At 45.9% G+C, this 25,796-nt stretch overlaps 1 protein-coding gene across 1 annotated transcript; it reads left to right on the forward strand.

Annotated features, from left to right (window-relative positions):
• The first annotated feature begins 4,539 nt into the window (after window positions 1–4,539).
• Window positions 4,540–25,540, forward strand: LOC133242939 (nuclear RNA export factor 2-like). The gene is made up of 22 exons (XM_061409179.1): window positions 4,540–4,673; window positions 6,081–6,178; window positions 13,281–13,464; window positions 13,901–14,054; window positions 14,661–14,744; window positions 14,857–14,961; window positions 15,073–15,153; window positions 15,294–15,363; window positions 15,511–15,599; window positions 15,719–15,826; window positions 16,012–16,121; window positions 18,738–18,774; window positions 19,152–19,220; window positions 19,306–19,361; window positions 19,486–19,593; window positions 19,712–19,770; window positions 19,876–19,991; window positions 20,124–20,166; window positions 20,767–20,839; window positions 21,381–21,563; window positions 25,091–25,151; window positions 25,285–25,540. Exons 2-22 carry the CDS (start codon window positions 6,109–6,111, stop codon window positions 25,327–25,329), a joined length of 1,905 nt encoding a protein of 634 aa, XP_061265163.1. The 5' UTR covers window positions 4,540–4,673; window positions 6,081–6,108; the 3' UTR covers window positions 25,330–25,540.
• The last annotated feature ends 256 nt before the right edge of the window (window positions 25,541–25,796 follow it).

Below are 25,796 nucleotides of genomic sequence, written 5' to 3' on the forward strand. Positions count from 1 at the left end.
AACCAGAATAGCCCCCACTCACCACAACTAGAGAAAAGCCCATGCAGCAATAAAGATCCAGTACAGCCAAAAATAAATAAAATTATTTTTAAAAATAAAAGAAGGAAATGTTTTAACCTATCATCTAGCATTTTATACCACCTTTTATATACACAAATACTTCATGTATTAAGGATGTTTATATTAAAATGAATTAAATGAATATACATTAAAATGAATCTGAAGGACTTCATTGGTTTCAACTTTGATTAGCTCTAATAGTTTTTCCTGTGGTCATGTATGGATGTGAGAGTTGGACTGTGAAGAAGGCTGAGCACCGAAGAATTGATGCTTTTAAACTGTGGTGTTGAAGACTCTTGAGAGTCCCTTGGACTGCAAGGAGATCCAACCAGTCCATTCTGAAGGAGATCAGCCCTGGGATTTCTTTGGAAGGAATGATGCTAAAGCTGAAACTCCAATACTTTGGCCACCTCATGTGAAGAGTTGACTCGTTGGAAAAGACTCTGATGCTGGGAGGGACTGGGGGCAAGAGGAGAAGGGGACGACAGAGGATGAGATGGCTGGATGGCATCACTGACTCAGTGGACATGTCTGAGTGAACTCCGGGGGTTGGTGATGGACAGGGAGGCCTGGCATGCTGTGATTCATGGGGTTGCAAAGAGTTGGACACGACTGAGCAACTGATCTGATCTGATCTGATCTGAATAATAATAATGGTAGTACTTGAAATTATTTAAATGGTATTTTAAAGAGGTCCTCTATGATCTCAACTTTTCGGTAACTGAGGATGGTTTTCCAGTTAGTCGAATAAAGAAGACTGAGTCATTCTTAATTTTCTTTGGAAAATCTTGTGGGTGTTCAAAATACAATGTCTGGAGTCAGAGTGTCTAGGAGTAACCCCCAACTTGGCACCTATAAATTCAGTTACTTTTTAGGCAAATGACTTCACACATCTGGCTTCACCTTTCTCATCTGTGAAAACTGGAATAATAATAGTTCCAGGGGACCTTCCTAATCCAGGGATTGAACCCAGATCTCCCACAATGTACGCAGATTCTTTACCAGCTGAACCACCAGGGAAGCCCAAGAATACTGGAGTGGGTGAAAAGAAAGTGAAAGTGAAGTAACTCAGTTGTGTCCCACTCTTTGCGACCCCATGGACTGTAGCCTACCAGGCTCCTCAGTCCATGGAATTTTCCAGGCAAGAGTACTGGAGTGGGTAACCTATCCTTTCTCCAGGGGATCTTGCAGACCCAGGAACTGAACCCTGGTCTCCTGCATTGCAGGCGAATTCTTTACTAACTGAGCTGTCTGGGAAGCTGTTTATAGAATTACCACTATTAAATGAGTTAACATAATGTTTTAAAGTGCTTGATACACACATACACAAATAAAATGCTTGACACATTATAATCATTTACACACTTTTTTTTTTCAAATTAACAACTGAAATTCACTTACTGGGTTTGCTTTAATTTTTCTTAGACTTGCATGAAATTAAGTCAACAGAACTTACCTATATCCACCACTTAGGTTTTTTAAGAAGTCCTTACAATATGGCAACAGTTTTGGTTTTAGGGAAGACCATGTAAAGAGTAGGACGTGGCTCAGTAACTGAGCATGCAGCATGCACAGTTCATTGTTATGCGTTAATTTATGTATTAAATTTCATGTGTTATTAGGAAAAACAAAATTAGCACATTAAAGAAATTTACTAGCACATTAAAGGGGTTGGATTAACCAAGGCTTGTGTGCTCAAGAAGATCACCCACAGACACCACCGTCAATGAGAAAACCAGGAATGTGAGCAATCTCAGATCTCCATGTCTCAAGAAGAGAACGGTTTCCTGAAACACGCAGCCACGAGAACCCTACTGTCACCATCACTCAGGAAGCTGATCCAGTTTGTGAGCATCCTGGGTACCTAAGGCTGTGGTTACTTGGATGCTGCCATCTTGTGGGCACTATAGATGCATGGCAGGCCCAGACCTGCAGATCATGTTAGCTGCTACTGCTGCTGCTGCGTCACATCAGTCGTGTCCGACTCTGTGCGACCCCATAGATGGCAGCCCACCAGGCTCCTCTGTCCCTGGGATCCTCCAGGCAAGAACACTGGAGTGGGTTGCCATTTCCTTCTCCAATGCATGAAAGTGAAAAGTGAAAGTGAAGTCGCTCAGTCGTGTCTGACTCGTAGCCACCCCATGGACTGTAGCCTATCAGGCTCCTCCGTCCATGGGGTTCTCCAGGCAAGAGTACTGGAGTATGTTGCCATTAGCATGAGATCTTAAATCCTGAGCTCACGTAGTCTCTCTGGACCGATTGCCATTATGATCATGTCAGAGGTCCAGCTTTTCAAATCACTAAAGTACAGCGGACTCGTAAACCTTGCACATCATGTGGATTCATCCTGTCACGCGGCCCATACTAGCTAGTAACATGTGGAAACCTCAGCCCTCCAAGTCACAAAGATGACCTGCTTCTTAGAATCATATGGATGCTATGGCCCCCCTTGGTCACATAAAAGGCTCAGCCATCTCTATCTTGTAAAGATTGTTGGCTACCCAATCAAGATCCCTGCATCAACAGTGACATGGCTCCTACCATCACATGGCAAGCAAACTGCTTGCAGTCATATGAACAACTGCACCTATCCAGTGGCTCTTGGTCATGTATATTCATTCTATGGTCCATGTGACATGCTGTGGTCACTTGATGGTTAATTTTCAGTTACATGAGGATTGAACGCTCCTGAACCCTGAGGTGACTTGGATCTTTTTATTACGTGGTCCACGTGCGTCAAACCCCGGAAGTTCTGGGTGGGGGGGCGTGGCGCGCCCCACGGTGGCGCGCCCCACGGGAGACGGTGGCGCGCCCCACGGTGGCACGCCCCATGGTGGATGGTGGCGCGCGCCCCACGGTGGCGCGCCCCATGGTGGACGGTGGCGCGCCCCACGGTGGACGGTGGCACGCCCCACGGTGGATGGTGGCGCACGCCCCATGGTGGCGCGCCCCACGGTGGACGGTGGCACGCCCCACAGTGGCACGCCCCACGGTGGATGGTGGCGCACGCCCCACGGTGGCGCGCCCCACGGTGGACGGTAGCACGCCCCATGGTGGCACGCCCCACGGTGGATGGTGGCGCACGCCCCACGGTGGCGTGCCCCACGGTGGACGGTGGCACGCCCCACGGTGGCACGCCCCACGGTGGATGGTGGCGCGCGCCCCACGGTGGCGCGCCCCGTGGTGGACGGTGGCGCGCCCCACGGTGGACGGTGGCACGCCCCACGGTGGATGGTGGCGCACGCCCCATGGTGGCGCGCCCCACGGTGGACGGTGGCACGCCCCACAGTGGCACGCCCCACGGTGGATGGTGGCGCACGCCCCACGGTGGCGCGCCCCACGGTGGACGGTAGCACGCCCCACGGTGGCACGCCCCACGGTGGATGGTGGCGCACGCCCCACGGTGGCGTGCCCCACGGTGGACGGTGGCACGCCCCACGGTGGCACGCCCCACGGTGGATGGTGGCGCGCGCCCCACGGTGGCGCGCCCCACGGTGGACGGTGGCACGCCCCACGGTGGCACGCCCCACGGTGGATGGTGGCGCGCGCCCCACGGTGGCGCGCCCCACGGTGGACGGTAGCACGCCCCACGGTGGCACGCCCCACGGTGGATGGTGGCGCACGCCCCACGGTGGCGCGCCCCACGGTGGACGGTAGCACGCCCCATGGTGGCACGCCCCACGGTGGATGGTGGCGCACGCCCCATGGTGGCACGCCCCACGGTGGATGGTGGCGCACGCCCCACAGTGGCACGCCCCACGGTGGATGGTGGCGCACGCCCCACGGTGGCGCGCCCCACGGTGGACGGTAGCACGCCCCATGGTGGCACGCCCCATGGTGGATGGTGGCGCACGCCCCACGGTGGCGTGCCCCACGGTGGACGGTGGCACGCCCCACGGTGGCACGCCCCACGGTGGATGGTGGCGCGCGCCCCACGGTGGCGCGCCCCACGGTGGACGGTAGCACGCCCCACGGTGGCACGCCCCACGGTGGATGGTGGCGCGCGCCCCACGGTGGCGCGCCCCACGGTGGACGGTAGCACGCCCCCTGGTGGCACGCCCCACGGTGGATGGTGGCGCGCGCCCCACGGTGGCGCGCCCCACGGTGGACGGTGGCACGCCCCACAGTGGCACGCCCCACGGTGGATGGTGGCGCGCGCCCCACGGTGGCGCGCCCCATGGTGGACGGTGGCGCACCCCACGGTGGACGGTGGCACGCCCCACAGTGGCATGCCCCATGGTGGATGGTGGCGCGCGCCCCACGGTGGCGCGCCCCACGGTGGACGGTGGCACGCCCCACAGTGGCACGCCCCACGGTGGATGGTGGCGCGCGCCCCACGGTGGCGCGCCCCACGGTGGACGGTGGCACGCCCCACGGTGGATGGTGGCGCGCGCCCCACGGTGGCGCGCCCCATGGTGGACGGTGGCGCGCCCCATGGTGGCACGCCCCATGGTGGCGCCACTATGCGAATCTCGCAGTCACGTGACGCTCCATGTTCGCGCGATAAGGGGGCACCGTTTAAACGGTCGGAGAGCCTTCTGAATGGCTCTCGGTAGGTCGGCTTAGTTTTCTGGGGAGTCGGACCACTCCGTGAGGAAAGCCTTAGAATTAAGGTATGTGTCCTGACTCGGGAAACTTTGAGGAGACTCTGGCTCGGATTCCAACTTTTCCACTAACTTTTATATCCAGCTGCGGGAGGTTTTAGTTGGGTAGGATGGACGCCCACCGGTACCAGGTTTACTCAGAACTGGTGGAGCAGCAGGTGGCGCAGAGACAGGGATTGAGGGACTTCTTTCAGCGTCCCTTGGGAAAAGACAGGGACTTTTCTCAAATCTGAGGGACTTCTCAGGCTTGGGAAACTGGGTTGACTTCCCCTGCTTCTCTTTCTTCTTGCCTACTGCTACTGCTAAGTCACTTCAGTCGTGTCCGACTCTGTGCGACCCCATAGACGGCAGCCCACCAGGCTCCCCCGTCCCTGGGATTCTCCAGGCAAGAACACTGGAGTAGGTTGCCTTTTCCTTCTCCAGTGCATGAAAGTGAAAAGTGAAAGTGCCCCCATATTAAAGCCGTACTTTTTGCTTATCTCCACTCGGTATTCACTTTCTGCCACGTGGTGGTGTCCGTTGCACTCCTCTGACCACGTTTTTATCAATACCCGAGAACTAGATGCCAATTTATATAGATAATTTTAGATCTGATCTTAATTTCTGTCTCTTAATTGGTTCCATATATCGATAGGGGACTATTTTTTAAGAATTTGATATTTTTTCAATAAAAGTGTGAAACTAGCCATTACATGAAGATTCAGAATTTGTTTTTTGTATTTGCTTTGCCGATCAGTAGTTTTTCAAAGTGTGTGGGGGATGGAGGAGCCTGGCAGGCTTCCTTCAATCTGTAGGGTCTTGAAGAGTTGGACACAACTGAAGCAACTTAGCATGTACTCATGGGGGATGGGATGCCATAGTCTTTTTCTGCTTGGAACCTCTAAATGGCTTAGGGAAAATCCCATGGATGGAGGAGCCTGGTAGGCTGCAGTCCATGGAGTCACTAAGAGTGGGACACAACTGAGCGACTTCACTTTCACTTTTCACTTTCTTGCATTGGAGAAGGAAATTGGAAACCCACTCCAGCGTTCTTGCCTGGAGAATCCCAGGGACGGGGGAGCCTGGTGGGCTGCCGTCTATGGGGTCACAGAGTCGGACACGACTGAAGCGACTTAGCAGCATTAGCAGCAACCAGACACTGCTAGCTTCTGATTCTCCTCACCATTGCTTATTCCACTTCTTGAAAACTACCCCATTCCGTCATGTGGAAAAAATAGTGAATTTATTTAAGGAAAACATATTAAGTAAAATTATAGGTGATGCATTTCATAAGAATCACATAGATGGTACTTAAGGAGTAAAATTCAGCAAATAAGAGATTGTGTTTACCTTTGTGAGGGATTTAAATATTGTTTGAGAGATGTTTATAGGGGTGGTATTTTTATTATATAATAGCTGTTTTTTCTCTCGTTTCAGCACTTTAAGATTTGTTCTACAGAACACTATGTCTGAGAGAAAGCACCAACGAAAAAATACTCATCCAACAAAGAACAATGGGACATACAAAAATGAAGGTAAAAGGATTCTTATAATGTCTTACTTTAAAGATAAAGTATGCTAGTATGCAACTTGACTATCAGAGAAAGGGGTAGTGACTTAATTTGTTCAGGCTGCTATGTAGAACACTGTGGACTGGGTGGCTTATAAACAACAGAAATTTATTTTTCACAGTTCTGGAAGTTGTGAAGTCCAAAATCAAGACACCAGCAGGTTCAGTGTCTGGTGAGATCTGCTACCTGCTTCATAAAGGGCTGTCTTCATGTTGTATTTTCACAGGGCAGGAAGGGCAAGGGAGCTCTCTGGGTTCTTTATAAGGGCACAAATCCCATTCATGAGGGAACCTCTTTCATGACCTAATCACCTTTCAAAGACTCTACCTCCAAGTACCCTCACCTTGGAGATTAGGTTGGAACATAAACATTCAGTCTGTAGCAGTTAATTTCCTCAATTGCTATGGGAATGGAACATTTTCCCACAGACCATTTGAAGTACCAGTGTTCTTCAGAAAACATTTTGGGAGAACCTGTTCAAACTAAATCTCTTCTAACATGTTAATACCTTGTACCTTTGTTTACTACGAACAATGTATGTTTACTGATAATTATAATCTATTCTCATTAAGAAACTACTTATTGCTTATTCATTTTATCTTATTTCATTAGTGATTCTTTTACTTAGCCTTTCCATTTTTTCATTTTTTATATATAACCTCAATTTATGTTTCTGATATCATGATGGCAAGAAATAAGTGCATAAGTGCTAGTCATTAGGAAATCTTATAAGCAAAATAAAATGCCCCACTCTGGAGAAGATGATGCAACTTAATTGTAAGGATGAGCAGATGAACTGTCTCACATTTTATATCAATTTCCACACTTTCTCAAAACTAATTAGTTATTATTTAATAATTAGAGCTGCCATTTTTGGGGGGGTCATCCCAGTGCACCAACTCAGAGCACCCTGTATCATGCATCAAACCTAGACTGGCGATTCATTTCACATATGATAATTTACACGTTTCAATGCCATTCTCCCATATCATTCCGCCCTTGCCCTCTCCCACAGAGTCCAAGAGACTGTTCTATACATCTGTGTCTCTTTTGCTGTCTCGCATACAGGGTTATTGTTACCATCTTTCTAAATTCCATATATATGTGTTAGTATACTGTACTGGTGTTTTTCTTTCTGGCTTACTTCACTTTGTATAATAGGCTCCAGTTTCATCCACCTTATTAGACTGATTCAAATGTATTCCTTTTAATGCTGAGTAGTATTCCATTGTGTATATGTATCACAGCTTTCTTATCCATTCTTCTGCTCATGGACATTTAGGTTGCTTCCATGTCCTGGCTATTATAAACAGTGCTGTGATGAACATTGGGGTACATGTGTCTCTTTCAATTCTGGTTTCCTCAGTGTGTATGCCCAGCAGTGGAATTGCTGGGTCATATGGCAGTTCTATTTCCAGTTTTTTAAGGAATCTCCACACTGTTCTCCATAGTGGCTGTACTAGTTTGCATTCCCACCAACAGTGTAAGAGGGTTCCCCTTTCTCCACACTCTCTCTAGCATTTATTGTTTGTGGACTTTTGGATAGCAGCCATTCTGACTGGCATGAAATGGTACCGCATTGTGGTTTTGATTTGCATTTCTCTGTTAGTGAATGATGCTGAGCATCTTTTCATGTGTTTGTTAGCCATCTATATGTCTTCTTTGCAGAAATGTCTGTTTAGTTCTTTGGCCCACTTTTTGAATGGGTCGTTTATTTTCCTGGAATTGAGCTGCAGGAGTTGCTTGTATATTTTTGAGATTAATTCTTTGTCAGTTGTTTTGTTTGCTATTATTTTCTCCCATTCTGAAGGCTGTCTTTTCACCTTGCTTATAGTTTCCTTTGTTGTGCAGAAGCTTTTAATTTTAATTAGGTACCATTTGTTTATTTTTGCTTTTATTTCCAATATATTCCAATATCAACTGGTTTGATCTCTTTGCAGTCCAAGGGACTCTCAAGAGCCTTCTCCAACACCACAGTTCGAAAGCATCAATTCTTAGACACTCAGCCTTCTTTATGGTCCAGCTCTCACATCTGTACATGACTACTGGAAAAACCATAGCTTTGACTATACGAACCCTTGTTGGCAAAGTAATGTCTCTGCTTTTTAATACACTGTCTAGGTTTGTCAGAGCTTTTCTTCCAAGGAGAAGAGCTGGCTTGGTGGTGGTGAATTCTCTCAGCTTTTGCTTGTCTGTAAAGCTTTGCTTTCTCCTTCAAATCTTAATGAGATCCTTATTGGGTAGAGTAATCTTGGTTGTAGGTTTTTCCCTTTCATCACTTTAAGTATATCCTGCCATTCCCTTCTGGCCTGAAGAGTTACTTTTGAAAAATCAGCTGTTATCCTTATAGCGATCCTCTTGTATGTTATTTGTTTCTTTTCCCTTGCTGCTTTTGATATTTGTTCTTTGTGTTTAGTTTTTGTTAGTTTGATTAATATCTGTCTTGGTGTGTTTCACCTTGAGTTTATCCTATATAGGACTCTCTGGGCTTCTTGGACTTGGGTGGATATTTCCTTCCCCATTTTAGGAAAGTTTTCAACTTTTATCTCCTCAAATATTTTCTCATGCCCTTTCCTTTTGTTTCCTTCTTCTGGGACACCTATGTTCAAATGTTGGAGCGTTTAACATTGTCCCAGAAGTCTCTGAGGCTGTCCTCCTTTATTTTTATTCTTTTTTCCACTCTGCTTCATTTATTTCCACTATTCTATCTTCTAGCTCACTTGTCCTCTCTTCTGTCTCAGTTCCTCTACTGTTGGTTCACTGCAGAGTGTTTTAAATCTCACATATTGCATTGTTCATTACTAATTGACTATTTATTTCTTCTAGTTCCTTCTTAAACATTTCTTGCATTTTCTCAACCCGTGTCTCTAATCTATATATCCATAACTCTATTTTGTTTTCAAGATTTTGCATTATCTTTACTATCATTATTCTGAATTCTTTTTCAGGTAGACTCCCTATCTCCTCCTCTTTGGTTTGGTTTGGTAGGTTCTTATCATATTCCTTCACCTGCTGGATATTTCTTTGCCTTTTCATTTTGTTTAGTTTGCTGTGTTTGGTGTCTCCCTTCTGCAGGCTGGAAGGTCATAGTCCCTCTTAACTGTGAAGTCTGTTCCCTGTGGGTGGGGTTGAATCACTGCCTTGTGAGGGTTTCTTGATTGGGGGGATTTGTGTCTGTGTTCTGGTGGATGGAGCTGGCTCTCATCTCTCTGGAGGGTAATGCAGTGTCTAGTAATGAGTTTGGGGGTGTCTCTGGATTTGGTATGACTTCAGGAAGCCTGTTTTTAATGTTCAAGATTGTGTTCCTATTTTGCTGGAGGATTAGCATGGGGTGTCTTGCACTGGAACTTGCTGGCTCTTGGGTGGAGTTTGATTTCAGTGTAGATATGAAGGCTTTTGGGTGGGCTTTTATCTATTAATGTTCCCTGGGGTTAGGAGTTCTATGATTGTCCAAAGTTCTGAAGGTGAGCCTTCTGCCTTAGGGTTTTTGTCCCCCTTTTAGACTAACATCAAGACTCATTTCGAAGAGATTGGTTTGCCTTTCTGGATATCTGGGGTCCTCCACCAGCGTTTAGAAGTTGTTGTGTGGAAGTTGCTCCACATGCAGGTTATCTTTTGATGTATTTGTAGGGGAGAAAGTGGTCTCCCCATCCTATTCCTCTGCCATCTTGGGACTGACCTGCACTATTGTTTCTTGACTGCTTTCCCTTTGTTTCTGCATTCCCTCACCTCCCTAATTAGTAACTGCTTGAGTCTGTTCTTTGGAACTCAGGGAAGACTGAGGGGCCCAAAGCCTTTTTCTACAAACAAGAAACAGGGAAGACAGAGGGGCTTTTGTCCTCAGGAGGGCCCTGCATGTTTCTATTCAGTTTCAAACCCCCCTTTTCTGGTATACTTCTCAGTCCTGAGGAGATCATGAGTGGGACAAGAGAGGGAATGAAGTTTTGGATAGAGAAGTTAGTCATAAACTTGACAAATGAATTTTGATTTTAGAGGGACTCAGGTTCAAGAGTTTTGGAGAAGGCAATGGCACCCCACTCCAGTACTCTTGCCTCGAAAATCCCATGGGTGGAGGAGCCTGGTGGGCTGCAGTCCATGGGGTCGCTAAGAGTCAGACACGACTGAGCGACTTCACTTTCACTTTTTCACTGTCATGCATTGGAGAATGAAATGGCAACCCACTCCAGTGTTCTTGCCTGTAGAATCCCAGGAACGGGGGAGCCTGGTGGGCTGATGTCTATGGGGTCACACAGAGTCGGACACGACTGAAGTGACTTAGCAGCAGCAGCAGCAGCAGGCTCAAGAGTTATCACCTGAAATCACTTGAATTGAAATACCTTTGAAATCAATGTGTCAGTGGACCAAGCACCTGCTATTTGGAACTCAGAGGTCAATCCTTTCCCCATAGCATTGAGAAACATATTAGTGAGGGGGGCATCTTCATCTTTGAAGTGTTCTGAAGTAGCTGACTTGTGTAATACACAGATGAGATGGTAGACCCTGCCATTGACATGGTCACCCTCATTTCAGTGGGTATGATGGGGTCCTGGAATTGTAGGCCCAGGAGGAGCACTTAACTGCCTGCCTCAAGGTGAGTGCAGTTCATCTGATAAACAGCAAGACTGGAAGGGGAGTCACATTGGTTTGACCACCAGATAGTTCAGTTGGTAAAGAATCCGCCTACAATGCAGGAGACCCCAGTTCAATTCTTGGTTTGGGAAGATCTGCTGGAGAAGGGATAGGCTACTCACTCTAGTATTCTTGGGCTTCCCTTGTGGCTCAGGTGGTAAAGAATCCGCCCACAATGCAGGAGACCTGGGTTTGATCCCTGGGTTGGGAAGATCCCCTAGAGAAGGGAAAGGCTACCAACTCCAGTATTCTGGCCTAGAGAATTCCATGGACTATACCCATGGGGTCACATAGAGTCAGACATGACTGAGCGACTTTCACTTTCAGTCTCTAAATGTAGCTAAGTGATCAATAGATCCCTTGGATCTTGAAATATCTCAACATACCCTTAAGTTGCATTTGATCCATGTATAAATAAATAAAATTTGAATAAATATTTATTTATAATAAGATATAGAATAACATAAAAATAAGTAAATCAAGCTCTAGATCTGGTGATTTGAGCTGTCTTGTTGGTGAATGGTAATCCCTTACTCAGTTCTCACATTTACCCAGAATACCATGAATGAGTGAACTACTGAGGAAGGGACCCTACAGTGAAGTCACAAGGAACCATAGTAAATCTTTTTCCCAGGCTTAGCCAAAGGGATCATCAGCCATTTACCACAGTTATTGTGCATTTGCTTTAAAGACACTCGCTCTGAGCCAGAGCTCAGCAAACTTTTCCTGGAAAGGGCCAGATCACAAATATTTGAGGCCTTGAGGACCATTTTATCTGTTTTGTAACTATTTAACTCTGCTGTTGTAGGGTGGAAGCCTCCAGAGACAAGTATGGCTATGTTCCAATAAAACCTTGTATATGGACATTGATGTGTGGATTTCAAATAATTTTTGCATGTCAAGAATTATTACTTTTTTAACCATTCAAATATGTAAAAACAATTCTTAGCTTGCAGGCCCTAGAAGAACAGGCCAAAGATCAGGTTTGGCCTATGGATTATAGTTTCTCAATCTCTTATTTAAGCTAATGGAATCACCAGGTCCCTAAAACAACAGAGTGGAAAGCTAGCAAAATGAGGTGGCATCCATTTCTAGGATCTCTGGCAAATATGTTGTGTCCAACTCTTTGTGACCTCATGGACTGTAGCCCACCAGACTCCTCTGTCCATGGAATTTTCCAGGCAAACATACTGGAATGGGTTGCCAGTGCCTTCTCCAGGGGATCTTCTTGACCCAAGGATTGAACCTGTGTCTCTGCATTGCATGCAGATTCTTTATAGTCTGAGCCACTAGGAAAGACCATAAGCCCAAAGCTGATACTTTTAACACAGTGACTTTTAACTGTGGTTATACACTGCAGTCACATGGAGAATTTAGAAAATGTGGGTGCCTTTAATTATTTTGAGTATAGCTTGGTGCTGGTGATATTCTCAATCTCCCCAAGTACCTCTACTGTGTAAACAAGGTTGAGAGCTACAACCCATACAGTGGGGTATTACACAGCAATGAAAAAGGAAAGACCATAACTGGATTTCAGAAACATTATGCTGAATTTAAAAAGCCAGATGGAAAGGTATACAGTATGTATGATTCCATTTACAAGAAATTCTACTTCTAGGATTTTTGGCAAGCAAAACTACTATATAGAAACTGTGAGCAGATAAAGGTTTATATGGAGCTGGGAGATGAAAAGATTAACTGGGAACAATTTGGAGTGTAGTATATGCTTTATATCTTGATTGTGGTGGTATTTAGCTTTAATCCTTGACTTTTACATATTATAAGTAATTTGAGATCAGGAGAAGTTTCGTGAATTGTCCAAAGTAATGTAGTTTAAGAATCAGAGAGAAGACAGGTGGATCTAATTATCAATAATTGTTTCTATTATGTTAGGTAACGAGTCAATAGTAATAGTGCTTCCCCTCAAGAACCTGGTAAAACTCTGACCTAACTTTTTTATACAAGTAAAGCATGGACATGAAAGTATAACTATTGTGTATTCCAAACACCTGCATTCCAAACCTCTCCTCTTCCTCATCCTGCTTCTCCTCGATTTCTCCCATGATAGTGCCATCTCTCAGATAATGCTTCCCTGAGGGCTCAGCAGATAAAGAAACTGCCTGCAATGCAGGAGACACAGGTTTGATCTCTGGGTCAGGAAGATCCACTGGAGGAGGAAGTGGCATCCGTTTCAGTATTCTTACCTGAGAAATCCCATGGACAGAGGAGCCTGGTGGGCTGCTAGGTCATAAAGAGTCAGACAGGACTGAGGGACTGAGTATGTGTCTGAACTGACAGAAGAGTTTCCTTTTGGGGTGTGTGGGATTGAACCCTTAGGCCAGGTTGGCATTTTGCTTGCCTGTTAGCCTAAGACATTGTACATGGTGAGTAGGCCACTGATGTGTGTTCAAACTTGTATTTTTGTTCCACTTTTCAGAATACAGAGGTGGTGATAGTTCACCTGAAGGAAGAAATGAAGGTTGGAGTTCTTTCCAAGATGATTTTGACAAGAGGAGCCCTCGTTATGAAGATAATGAATATGAGACTCAGCCTTCACACCACTCTGATGATGATGGAAGTATGGTGATGAGGAATGTCCATGAGGGCCCCAAAGAAAGACAGTAAGTGACCAGGCAGCAGGGTTTGCACACAGCAGCCCCTGGGACAGTCCAGCTCTCCCTGTGGACTTCTTTTCCTTCTCTCACTGTAAAACTGAAGTATGCTAGAAGTGGAATAATGGTTGTGCAACCCTAATTGAGTTTTCCCTGGTGATCAGTGGTAAAGAATCCACCTGCCAATGCAGGAGATGAGGGTAAAATCACTGGGTCAGGAAGATCCCCTGGAGAAGGAAATGACAACCCACTCCGTTATTCTTCCCTGGGAAATCCCATGAACAGAGGAGCCTGGTGGGCTACAGTCCATGGGGTTGCAAAGAGTGAGACACAACTTAGTGACTAAACAATGATCCAAACTGTAGTGCTGGTGTCAAAGAGACGAGTGTGTACAGAAGACTCTCTTAGCACTTATGGCCACTCACTCTTCTTCTCTCCATGTCAGCTTTCCCTATTCCTTCCGAGGCAACGGGAGGAGAGTGAGATGGCGCAGAGAAGGCAATATCTGTGTTACTGTGTGGGGAAATGGAAAACCTGTGATGAGAAAAATGAGGGAGAACACACAAGATGGTGCCCAAGGGAGCTGGTTTAAGGTCACAGTGAGTATCCTGAAAAAAGTATGGAATGCGAAGGAGAGAAAAATCAGGAGGAGTTATGTTGTTCTCATGTTGAGATGCTAGTTTATTCTGCTGGGGACAGTTTGTAATCTGACCATTTTATTGCTTAGTTAACAGTCTTGTTCATCTAAGGAAAAATTCAGAGAAGCAATATAAAGGGAACAGACCGACTGTAAGGAGAACATTGGAGACTATCTCAAGGCAAAGACATAAACTACTGATTAGGATATGGAGCAGCTCTGCACTAGAGATCTCAGTTTGGCTAGCTGAGTGTGGGACATGGGGGGCCGAGTCTCTGGAGACCTTGTCTGAGGGGCAAGCAGTATCTGCACTAGGTAGGATCTCCTGGAACTTTATTAAAGAAAGATCATCTCTAACACCTTGATTAATTGGCAGAGAGCTTTGACTGGAGAGGAGTATTTTGGAAATCCATATTATGCACAAACATAAGAAATCATACCAGTGGTCCCTTCTTTAGATGCCCTTTCAAGCTCAGTAGAAGATTGGAAAAGAATAGGAAAAGGTTTGTTCTCCAGGCTAAATTCCCTGTCATCTGTCCTCTGTCCTAACCCCTCTTTTCATCCTTAGATTCCTCATGGGAAAAAGTATGACAAGATGTGGCTAATGAACTCAATCCAGAGCCTTTGCAGTGTCTGCTTTACTCCAGTGGATGTAAGAGAGGATGCTGAAGCCAGATGAGTGGGCACAGGGAAGGGGGAGAGATCTGGTATAGCAGGGTCTGTTGGCCTCTGGATACTATTGCTGTTGCATTTAATCCCTATAGTTCCACTATGTGAAAAATGGGGCTCGATTCTTCGTGCAGAAAGCTAGCACTGCCTCCGCCTTGATGGATGTAAGCTACAAGATCTATGATGAAGAGAACCAAAAGGTGTGTGTCCAGATCATTGCCTATAATGCATCCTGGGACAGGAGGACAGGCCTGGGGCTAGTCGTCTTCTTGAACTAGAGTTGCTGCTTACCCCACCTCTTCTTCCTGCAGATACCTATCTTTGTCAACCCCTCTGCTGTTCCCTACTCTGTGCGTAATAAGTTGAGACCAGAAAAAATGGAGAAGTTAAAGGTAATGCCAACTCAAGGCATCCTGTATGCCAACACTCACCTCTGTCTCTTCTTCCCCCAGCCCCCCATCCCTCTCACCCCCGATTTCCCTGCCACCACCACAGTCTCAGAGTGGCTCTCTCCCTCTCTCTGTCTCTGCAGCTGGCCTTTAACAAACGATTTGATGTCTCCCAGCAATCTCTTGACCTCCAGAAGCTCCGCTTTGACCCAAGTATGGCTGACAGTAGTAATTTGAGGGTGGGTGTGGGCAGAGGGGGTCTTCCTAGAGGGAGTCTTGGGGATGGTAATGTGGTGAGGGGCTGATTATGGGCCTGGACCCCACTTGGTGTTCTGATTCCCTCCCCTCTCCTTCCTGAAGACTTGATGGGCCATGATATTGAGATAATTCTGAATCGAAGAAACTGTATGGCTGCTGCCCTCCAGATCATCAAGAAGAACTTCCCTGAGGTGAGGCTGAAGGCCCAGCTCTGATATTATGGTAGGGGGTGGAAGAGATGGGGTGGAGGACAGATTTGTCTCCAAGATCCAGAATAGTAACCTTCACTCTAACTCTTCTTCACCCAAAGCTATTGTCCTTGAACCTGAGCTGCAACAAACTGTACCACCTGGACGGCCTGTCTGACATTGTGCACATGGTCCCCACAATCAAGATACTGAACCTCTCCAACAATGAGGTAAGAAGAGGGAGTCAGATCAAAGTTGGGATGAGAGTAGGGGGGTTGGTTGTGGTCATCAGAGTGATGACAGGAGGCAGATGAGGGCACCTGAGGGGTGAGTGGGGTGGAGGCTGGGCTGCAGGGGCCTGGTTGTTTCTCTTGCCCTGGGATTCCTTTTCCAATTTCTTCTCCATATTTCTCAGCTGAACTCTATGTGGGAGTTGAACAAGATGAAGGGGCTGAAGCTTGAAGAGCTGTGGCTGCGAGGGAACCCACTGTGTGACAGATTTCCAGACCAGTCCACCTACTTAAGGTTTGTGTGAGACCATCCTGTCACCCTTCTTGGTGACCTTTACCCATGGAGGCCTAAACTATTACTGACAGTACCTCTTTGCCAAAGGTGGCAGCCATGATCTTCTGGGAGGATCATAGGCTCTGCCTTCTCTTTTCTGTGTTCCTTCAGTTCAGTTCAGTTCAGTTCAGTCACTCAGTTGTGTCCGACTCTTTGCAACCCCATGGACTGCAGCACGCCAGGCCTCCCTGTCCATCACCAACTCCCAGAGTTTACTCAAACTCATGTCCATTGAGTCGCTGATGCCATCCAACCTCTGTCATCCCCTTCTGATGCCTCATCCTCTGTCATCCCCTTCTCCTCTCGCCTTCACTCTTTCCCAGCATCAGGGTCTTTTCAAATGAGTCAGCTCTTCGCATCAGGTGATCAAAGTATTGGAGTTTCAGTTTCAGCATCAGTCCTTCCAGTGAATATTCAGGACTCATCTCCTTTAGGATGGACTGGTTGGATCTCCTTGCAGTCCAAGAGACTCTCAAGAGTCTTCTCCAACATCACAGTTCAAAAGCATCAATTCTTCGGTGCTCAGCTTTCTTCACAGTCCAACTCTCACATCCACACATGACTATTGGAAAAACCATAGCCTTGACTAGATGGACCTTTGTTAGCAAAGTAATGTCTCTGCTTTTTAACATGCTGTCAAGGTTGGTCATAACTTTTCTTTCAAGGAGTAAGCCTATTTTTATTTCATGGCTGCAGTCACCATCTGCAGTGATTTTGGAGCCCCCCCAAATAAAGTCTGCCCCTGTTTCCACTGTTTCCCCATCTATTTGCCATGAAGTGATGGGACCGGATGCCATGATCTTAGTTTTCTGAATGTTGAGCTTTAAGCCAATTTTTTCACTCTACTCTTTCACTTCCATCAAGAGGCTCTTTAGTTCTCCTTCACTTTCTGCCATAAGGGTGGTGTCATCTGCATATCTGAGGTTATTGTGTCCCTTACCCGTGAGGAATTTCCTTCCTCTGACCTGCTTACCTCTTCAGGTCTCAGAAATCTGCTTCTGGTTCTCTGCCCCTAGCATTCTCCACCAGGGCCTCCCAAGAGCATGGTTCAGGAATCAGGGCTCCTCTCCCTCACCGAGACCAGGAGTGACCAGACTTGACCCTACTGCTGGGCCTTGGACTGAGAAGGGTCCTCCAAGTCCGGGCCTCATGCTGAGATGGGCCTTCCTTCTCCATGCTGAGATGGGGCTTCCTTCCTCCATTCAGAGAGGGTCCTTCTCCCTCTACCTCCAAAAGTGTTCCCCTCCTCTTCCATGTTTACACAGGGGCTTTCCTGCCCAGTGCTGGGGGCTGAGGTCCTGGGTGGCTGCTGTCATGACATCCATTCCCTTGGCCCAAAGCCAGGGGCTGGATCCTTCTTAGGAAAAAGCAGGGTTCCTTGAGTCAAGGGGCCAGAAGTTGGCCACTGCCAGTGTGCAGAGAGCTTCCTGCGGCAGGACAGGAAGGCAGGGGGCAGAGGAGTTAGAGGAGACTGCAGGACAGGCCTCTCGGGGGACACCGCCTCTCCCTCCCTGCACACGTCACATCATCCTGCCTGTCCTCCAGAGGAACCCCCGGTAGCCTGAGACACGTGTGATTCCTCAGAGAAAGATCCAACTCAGACAGGTGCAGAGGCCATCAGGACAGAAAGTGGTGATCATGAGGGCGGGCCAAAGACCCTCAGCTCCACACTGAACCGGGACCTGGCCCTTTAAGATCTACCCCCATGGCTACTCTGTTTCCCATGCCCAGGTCTGACCGAGCTCACACAGGTGTCAAAGCTTCAAGAAGCATCTAGTGGCTGGCCCCCAGCCCAACATGTGCATAGTTTCCATTCCTACCTGGGGTGCCTGGGGTGTTCCAGGGCAGGGGAAGGAGAGGGCTGCAGCAGGGGCACTACTTCCTCTTTCTTCTGTCTTCTCCCCTGAGCCCCACCATGGTAGAGTTTCCTTCCCTTCCCTTCCCTTTGCTTTCTCTCTCTCCCTTGTCTCTGAGCCCCTATGTCTCCCTTGTTTCTCCCCTCCTCCCTCCACTCTCCTTCTGTCTTCATCCTTCCTGAGCCCCACCTCACTCACCTCCCTGCCACAGCCTCCTGGGCCATCCCTAAGGTGTGACCTGACTTGGCAGAGTGCTGGATGCCCAGTGAGGTAGCAAAGCCCCAGGCTCCCATCCTCCCATTCCCTCTTCTCTCCACAGCCTTCACTGGGCCCTAGAGGAAGGAAGGCAGGGAGGAGAGGAAGGCCTGCAGACTGGATTTGAAGTGCTCGTCCTTGAGGCACAGGAGAAGGGAGTCAGGACAGTCTAGGTGGGAGCTACCCAGGGGAAAGGAGCGGGAGAATGAGAGGAGGAAGGAATATTAAACTTAAGGTACTCAGAGAGATGAGGAGATGGTGCCTTTCAGTCAGATGAGAGATACTCAGTGTTCAACAGGGAAGTCAACCCAAAACCCTCAAAATCAGAAGTTGAGGTGGGTACAAGGGGCTGCTGAATGGGCAAGAACACCCCAATCTGTGTTTATCATGTTAATGTTTTAATTCAAATTAGGCATTACAACCTTGAACTATCAATCATCTCTTCTCTATTTTTGGTTTTGGACAGTGCTGTCATAGAATGTTTCCCAAAGTTACTGCGCCTGGTAAGTTCTTATGTAAATCATTGTATCTTACTAACATTTCAGACCTCCTACACTCAAGCCCTTTGGGTCTTGCCTAGATTATGTGTTGGCATCAGACCCTTGACCACTTTAGGGGATATGGAGTCTTGAAAATGACATGGATATGCTCACTGGAAAAATATCCATAAACACATACACAGACACATAAAAGCTGCATATAATACTAGAGACCTCTAAGACATCATGATGAAGACACCCACTGTAAGCTTGCCTATGGACTTTCTAGGACCCTTTTACAACTTACCTCCTATCCTCTGTGTCCTGGGATCATCCTTTTCCCTGATCATCCGGGGTCACCCCTCTGGTCTCCACTCCTGACTTCCTCTTCCATTCTACAGGATGGCCAGGAGTTACCCTCAACAGTTGTCACTGACAGTCACCCTCCCTGTGCAACAAAGCCCAGCAAGGTGAGGAAGAGGATCAGAGAATATTTGGGGCTATTGCAGGTATGGGTTTATCCACTACATAGTCTCAAATGCCTTTTGATTCCAGGAAAACAATAAAGAACCTGACACACTGAAGAATATGATCCTTCAATTCCTGAAGCAGTAAGTTCACTTAGACTTGGCACCATGAGGAATAGAAAGGGCTGAGTCTGGGTCAGGCCACCAAACCGCAGGTCTCCTTTGGGGTTTGGATCACTGACAGCCTGTCCTCGTTGCTGTTCCACAGATATTACTTGATCTATGACTCTGGAAACCGATATGGCCTTCTCAGTGCTTACCACCACAAGGCCTGCTTCTCCTTGACCATTCCATTCCACTCTGAGGATCCAGGCCTGTGAGTATCACTGCCCAGACTCCTCCCTCAGGCTGTGTGGTTCCCCATCAGACACAGGCCAGCTCTTGCTAACATCCCTGCTGGCTGGACCACCACCCATTGTTCCTCTGTCTCCTAGAAGCAGCTTATGTGCGTACTTCAAGGACAGCAGGAATATGAAGAAGGTCAAGGACCCCAGTGAGTGTGTGGTGGGAAGGCTGGGCAGGAAGAGTGGTGAGGGAGCCAATCATAGGGTCCAGGGCGTGGCAGCCCTGACTTTTGCTTTCTTCCCCTCCCATACAGACCTGCGTGTCCAGCAGTTGAAGCACACAAATAGTGACATTGTGCGTGCCCTCTGTATGTTGCCCAAAACTCAGCATGACCTCAGCTCCTTCCTGGTGGACATGTGGTTCCAGACAGTGAGCGTTTGTTTCTTCCCTTGGTGGGGCGGCAGTGACGGGGTGGGGAGCCTGTAGGGGGATGGTCAGGCAGGAAGCCACAGGTGGGGAAGAGGTTGAGGGGGTGACATTACCTGGGCTCTTCCTTTTCAGGGTACGATGCTCTGTTTCTCTGTCAACGGGATGTTCAAGGAAGGTAAGTGTGTGTAGCCCTCTTTGCCCAGATGCCCCACTGTTTCCTCCTCTGGCTAGGCTCCCAGCTCAAGAGCCCTTCCAGCTTCTCTCCCCTCCCCTCGACTCCCCTCCCCTCCCCTTTCATTATGTCCCCTCCCCTGGACTCCCCTCCCCTTCACTGCCCTTCCCTTCCCCTCCCTTCCCCTCTGTGTCTTCCAGCCCTCAGTCTTCCCATAGACAACCCAGATCTGAACTGCGTCCATGTCTGCCTTCCTGCCCTGGGCATTATGGACATAGGCTGTGGAGTTTGGTGGTTCCCATCTCAGATCTTTACACTGAGAACTTGGGCCATTACTTAACCCCACAGTTTCCTCATTTGCAAAATGGGGTCATAATGTCCACCTCTTGGGCAGCTATGAAAAATGCATCCCATGAACTTGTGAAGTGGTTGTCATGGGGACACGTACACCAGGAGCAGACAGCTCCTACAGTTGCCCTCCCCATTCCTGACACCGTGGCTCCCCAAATGAATAGCTGTCCCCTCAGCATGACTGGGGTCCACCATGGGAGCCTGTAAACATGTAGGGCTCTAAGAGGTATTGTTTGTTGTTTGTTGTTGAAGTGGAAGGAGGGTCTCAGGAGTGTGTGCGTGCCTTCACCCGGACCTTCATCATTACCCCTACCAGCTCTTCAAGGTGAGAGCCGTGTTGTGGGCAGAATGACCCATCCAGCATGGTTTCAGGGTCCTGGACATGTGGTGGGGCAGACCTTACGTTTACTCAGTATTGTGGAAAGCCAGCAGGGAGCTCCAAGGAACAATCTAGTCTAGTGGTTAGGAAGAGCATGGACTCTGGAATTGGCACATGGGTTCTCTCCCTGACCCAACACTCTCTGTGTGACCTTGGTCAAGTCACATGACCTCTCCATGACTCAGTGTCTTCTGAAAATGGGGATCAGACTGTACACTCCTGTACTGTAGTGTACTGGGCTGCTGTTCAGGGTAAATGTGAAGTTGTCTGTGGGTTGGGGATCAACCTATCCATTGAGTGAAGCTGGTAGACAATCTCTCTGAAGGTGGGCTCTGTGTGAGGGGCAGAAGAACCAGTCAGGGAGCCTGGGGACAGACACAGGAGGGGGATGGAAGGAATCTGGTTGCTGAGTGGCAGTGGCAGCAGTCAGGATTGGGGGTGCTGGTTGTCCATCCATCACTTGTCTAAATGTGTATTTTTCCTCCAGTCTTTGTATAGTGAATGATGAGCTATTTGTGATGGAAGCCAGGCCTAAAAACACCCAGAGTGCAGTCTCCATCCCAGTGCCCACACCGTCCACCAGCTCCGTGGCCACTTTGTCCGAGGAACAGCAGCAAATGGTACAAGCCTTCTCTACTCAGTCTGGGATGAACTGTCAGTGGTCTCAGAAGTGAGTATTATGTGTGCATGAAGATAAGGGGGAGCTGGGAGAATGATGGAATTAATAATGGCAACACACAGGAAATTTGGAAAAATAAGTATTTGGATATTTTTCTTGCAAAAAAGTAAGCTCGTGAAAAAGATAAACAAATTTTATGATTATATATGTAAAGCATTCTAAAAACAGTACATGCTCATATGACATGATATTTTATATGGAAAATGCTAAGAAATTCACTAAGAAACTGTAAAAATACATAAATAAGTTCAGTAAAATTTCAAGATATAAGGTCAGTGTACAAAAATCATTTATATTTCTATACACTTAAAATGAAAAAATCCTAAATTGAAATTAAGAAAACAATTTGATTTATAGTAGTATCAGAAAGAATAAATATTTAGAGCAAAATGTAACTAAAGAAGTAAAAAAACTGTACCTTAAAATCTTCAAAACATTGTTGGAGTAAATTAAAGAAAATCTAAAAACAAACACAGAAGGATATTCTGTGTTCATGTTGAAAGACTTAATATTATTAAGATTGTAGTGCTATTCAAAGTGATCTACAGAGTCTATACCATAGCAAAAAATCCCTGTTGGCTCCTTTCCAGAAATTGATTAAATGATCCTCAATTTTCACATGGAAGTGCATGGACTCAGAATAGTCAGAAAAATATTGAAAGTGAATAATGTTGAGGACTCACAAGTCCTGGACCTCACAATTTCTAAACTTACTACAAAGATACTATAATCAAGGCTGCATGGCACTGACATTTGATAGATCAGTGCAATAGAATTGAGAGTTCTGATGTAAACCCTGACATTTGTAGCTTATTAATTTTTAGTGGGTGCCAAATTAATTAATGGAGGAAAAACAAATAATCTTTTTGACAGATGGTGCTGGGACACATGAGTATTCACATACCAAAAAAAAAAAAAAAAAGAATTGTGTCCCCTATCACAGACCATATACAAATATTGATTCAAAATGGATCAAAGACCTAATATAAAATCTACAAGTGTAAAAACTCTTGCTGACTTTCACTTAGTATGATAACCTCTAGGTCCATCCATGTTGCTGCAAATGGTACTATTTCATTCTTTTTTATGACTGAGTAATATTCCATTGTATATATGTACCATATCTTCTTTACCCATTTCTCTGACAATGGACATTTATGTTGCTTCCATAGCTTATCTAATGTGAATAGTGCTGCTATGTACATTGGGGTGTGTGTATCTCTTTGAATTATGGTTTTCCCTGGATATGCCCAGGAATAGGATTGCTGAATCATATGATAGTTCTATATTTAGTTTTCTAAGGCACCTTCTTGAAAAGTGAAAGTGAAAGTCACTCAGTCATGTCCAATTCTTTGCGACCCCATGGACTATACAGTCCATGGAATTCTCTAGGCCAGAATACTGGAGTGAGTAGCCTTTCCCTTCTCCAGGGGATCTTCCCAACCCAGGGATCAAACCTAGGTCTCCTGCATTACAGGCAGATTCTTTACCAGCTGAGCCACAAGTGAAGGCTGTACTGTTGTCCATATTGGTTGTACCAATTTACATTTCCACCAACAGTGTAGGAGGGTTCCCTTTTCTCCACACCCTCTCTAGCATTTATTGTTCATAGATTTTTTTAATGCTAGCCATTCTGGCTGGTGTGAGGTGATACCTCATTGTCATTCTGATTTGCATTTCTCTAATAATTAGTGATGTTGAGCATCTTTTCATGTGTTTTTTGGCTTTCTCTATATAATCTTTGGGGAAATGTCTATTTAGATCCTCTTCCCATTTTTTGGTTGGGTAAGTAAAGTAAGTCAGACAGAGAAAGACAAATATCATATGATATCACTTACATGTGAAATTAATAAAAATGATACAAATGAACTTATTTACAAAACAGAAATAGACACAGATCTTGAAATAAATTTATGGTTACCAAAGGGAAAGTGTGGGGAGAAGTGATAAATTAGGAGATTGGGATTAATATCTACACACTGCTATATATAAAATATATAACTAATAAAGACCTACTGTATAGCACAGGGAACTATACTCAATGTTCTGTAATAACCTATGTGGGAAAATAATCTGAAAAAATATATATATATAAACTCACTTTGTTATATACCTGAAACTAACATAACATTGTAAGTCAATTATACTCCAATAAAAATTTTTAAAAGCACTTAGAAGAAAACATAGGTGTATATCTTCATGACCTTGAATCAGGCACTGGTTTCTTATATGTGACACCAAAAACACAAGCAGCCAAAGAGACAAATAAATTGCACTTCATCAAAAATAAAAACTTTTGTGCATCAAAGGACACAATCATGAAAGTGAACATACCACCCACAAAATGGGAGAAAATATTTGCAAATCTCATATCTGATAAGCTCCACTGTCTAGAATATTGTAGGATTTTACAAGTCAACAATCAAAACATAAATACCAATTTAAAAATGGAGAAAGGATTTGAATAGATATTTCTCTAAATATGGTATACAAATGACCGACAAGCCCATGAAAACATGCTCAACATCATTAATCATTAGGAAAATACAAATCAAAACAACCACTCACATCACATCCACTAAGATGGCTTTAATCAATGAAACAAAAGATAAGCATAGGGGAAGGTGTGGAGAAGTTAGAATGCTCATATATTAGAGGTACATGGAACACTCACTTCGGGAAAACATTTGGAAGTTCCTCAAAATATTAAAATGGAGTTACCATATCACCCGGTAATCCCACTCCTAAGTATCCACCAGGAAAAATGAAAGCATATGTTCACTCTAAAACTTATTCAGGAATAGCATTATTCATAATAGCCAAAATATGGAAACAACTGATGAATGGATGAATAAAACTGGTACATCCATAGAGTAGAATATTATTCAGTCATAAAAAAGAATACAGTTCTGATATATGTCATGACATGGATGAACCTTGAAAACATGATGCTAAGTGAAAGAAGCCAGTCACAAGAAGTCAGATATTGTAGGAAATGTCCATAATTGTCAAATCCACAGGGACCAAAAGATATTAGTGGTTGCCAGGGGAAGGGGAGGAATAGAGAGGGATCATTAATGGTTAAGGAGTTTCTTTTTGAGGTGTTAAAATGATTCTGGAATTAGATAGATGTTATAGGTGCACAATCTTTTGACTAATAAAAAGCACTGATTTTTATGTGTGATTGTATGATGTGTGATTATATCTCAATAAAAGACAGTTGGAAACTAGTACTTTATAATTTTTCATTTGTCATTTTCTTGAATATCTTGATCAGTATATATTGAATTCCCTGTTCTTTTGCACAACTCTATTTTTCTGTTTTAAACTCCAGTGGGCATGAATGCTAGTGACAGATGATTTGGTTTTCACTGGTCTTTCTTCATCATTACACATAGTGTTCACACTGGTCCATGTGTCCCAGCAAGAAAGTGGCATGGATTTAGTGGTGGCATTGCAATGTCAACGTGTCTGTATTGTGGTACTAATGGAGAGCACCTGTTCTTCTCCCACCACAGGTGCCTTCAGGACAATGACTGGAACTACACCAGAGCTGGTCAAGTCTTCTGTATGTTCAAGGTGAGGTCTGGGAATCAAGTAGATTAAAGATAAACGTTCCTGAGCCTTTGGGGAGGCCAAGAAAGTGGAGGCGGATGGCCTGGGAATGGAACTTGGGGACTGGCTTTTTAACACCCCAACTCCTTCCCTCCAGACTGAGGGCAAGATCCCAGAAGAAGCCTTCAAAGAAATCCCCTAAAAGGATCCCTTGGATGTCGTCTTTGGCTTCATCCACATCGTCTTTTTCTCTCTAGCCTCAGGCCACGCCAGTGACTGGGGTTGGAGACTGACCAAGAAGTCAGTTACATTATATGCCAGTTAACATATCCTGAGAGTCAGTTGTTCTGCATATTTCTCTCACTCATTGTTGTTGTGTTTGTTTTCATAATAAAGAGTGATGATGAATGTTATATGTTATGTGTCCTGCATTGCTCTTCCCTGCCCCAATCATGAGCCAGTGGGTCCAGGCCTGAAAAGTCCTGCCCTCCTCCCTGACTCACATTCCCCTTGGTAGTCCCTGGCAGATACATCAAGCTTGATGTCAATAAATTATGATGAGAGGAGACATGATATGCTTCCAGGGATTGGTTTTTGGAGGTGGTGTGACCCAGATGCTCTTCCTAGAGATTCTCAGAAGCAGGCATGTGACCTGGAACAACAGAGGCT

This window comes from Bos javanicus, chromosome X (genome assembly GCF_032452875.1).
Source record: "Bos javanicus breed banteng chromosome X, ARS-OSU_banteng_1.0, whole genome shotgun sequence".
Classification (NCBI taxonomy): Eukaryota; Metazoa; Chordata; class Mammalia; order Artiodactyla; family Bovidae; genus Bos; species Bos javanicus.

Coding starts and splice junctions, on each gene's coding strand:
- LOC133242939 (XM_061409179.1), top strand. CDS start 6,109: ATGTCTGAGAGAAAGCACCAACGAAAAAATACTCATCCAACAAAGAAC. Junction 20,167..20,766: donor CAACGGGATGTTCAAGGAAG/GTAAGTGTGTGT, acceptor TTGTTGTTGAAG/TGGAAGGAGGGTCTCAGGAG. Junction 25,152..25,284: donor AAGTCTTCTGTATGTTCAAG/GTGAGGTCTGGG, acceptor CCTTCCCTCCAG/ACTGAGGGCAAGATCCCAGA.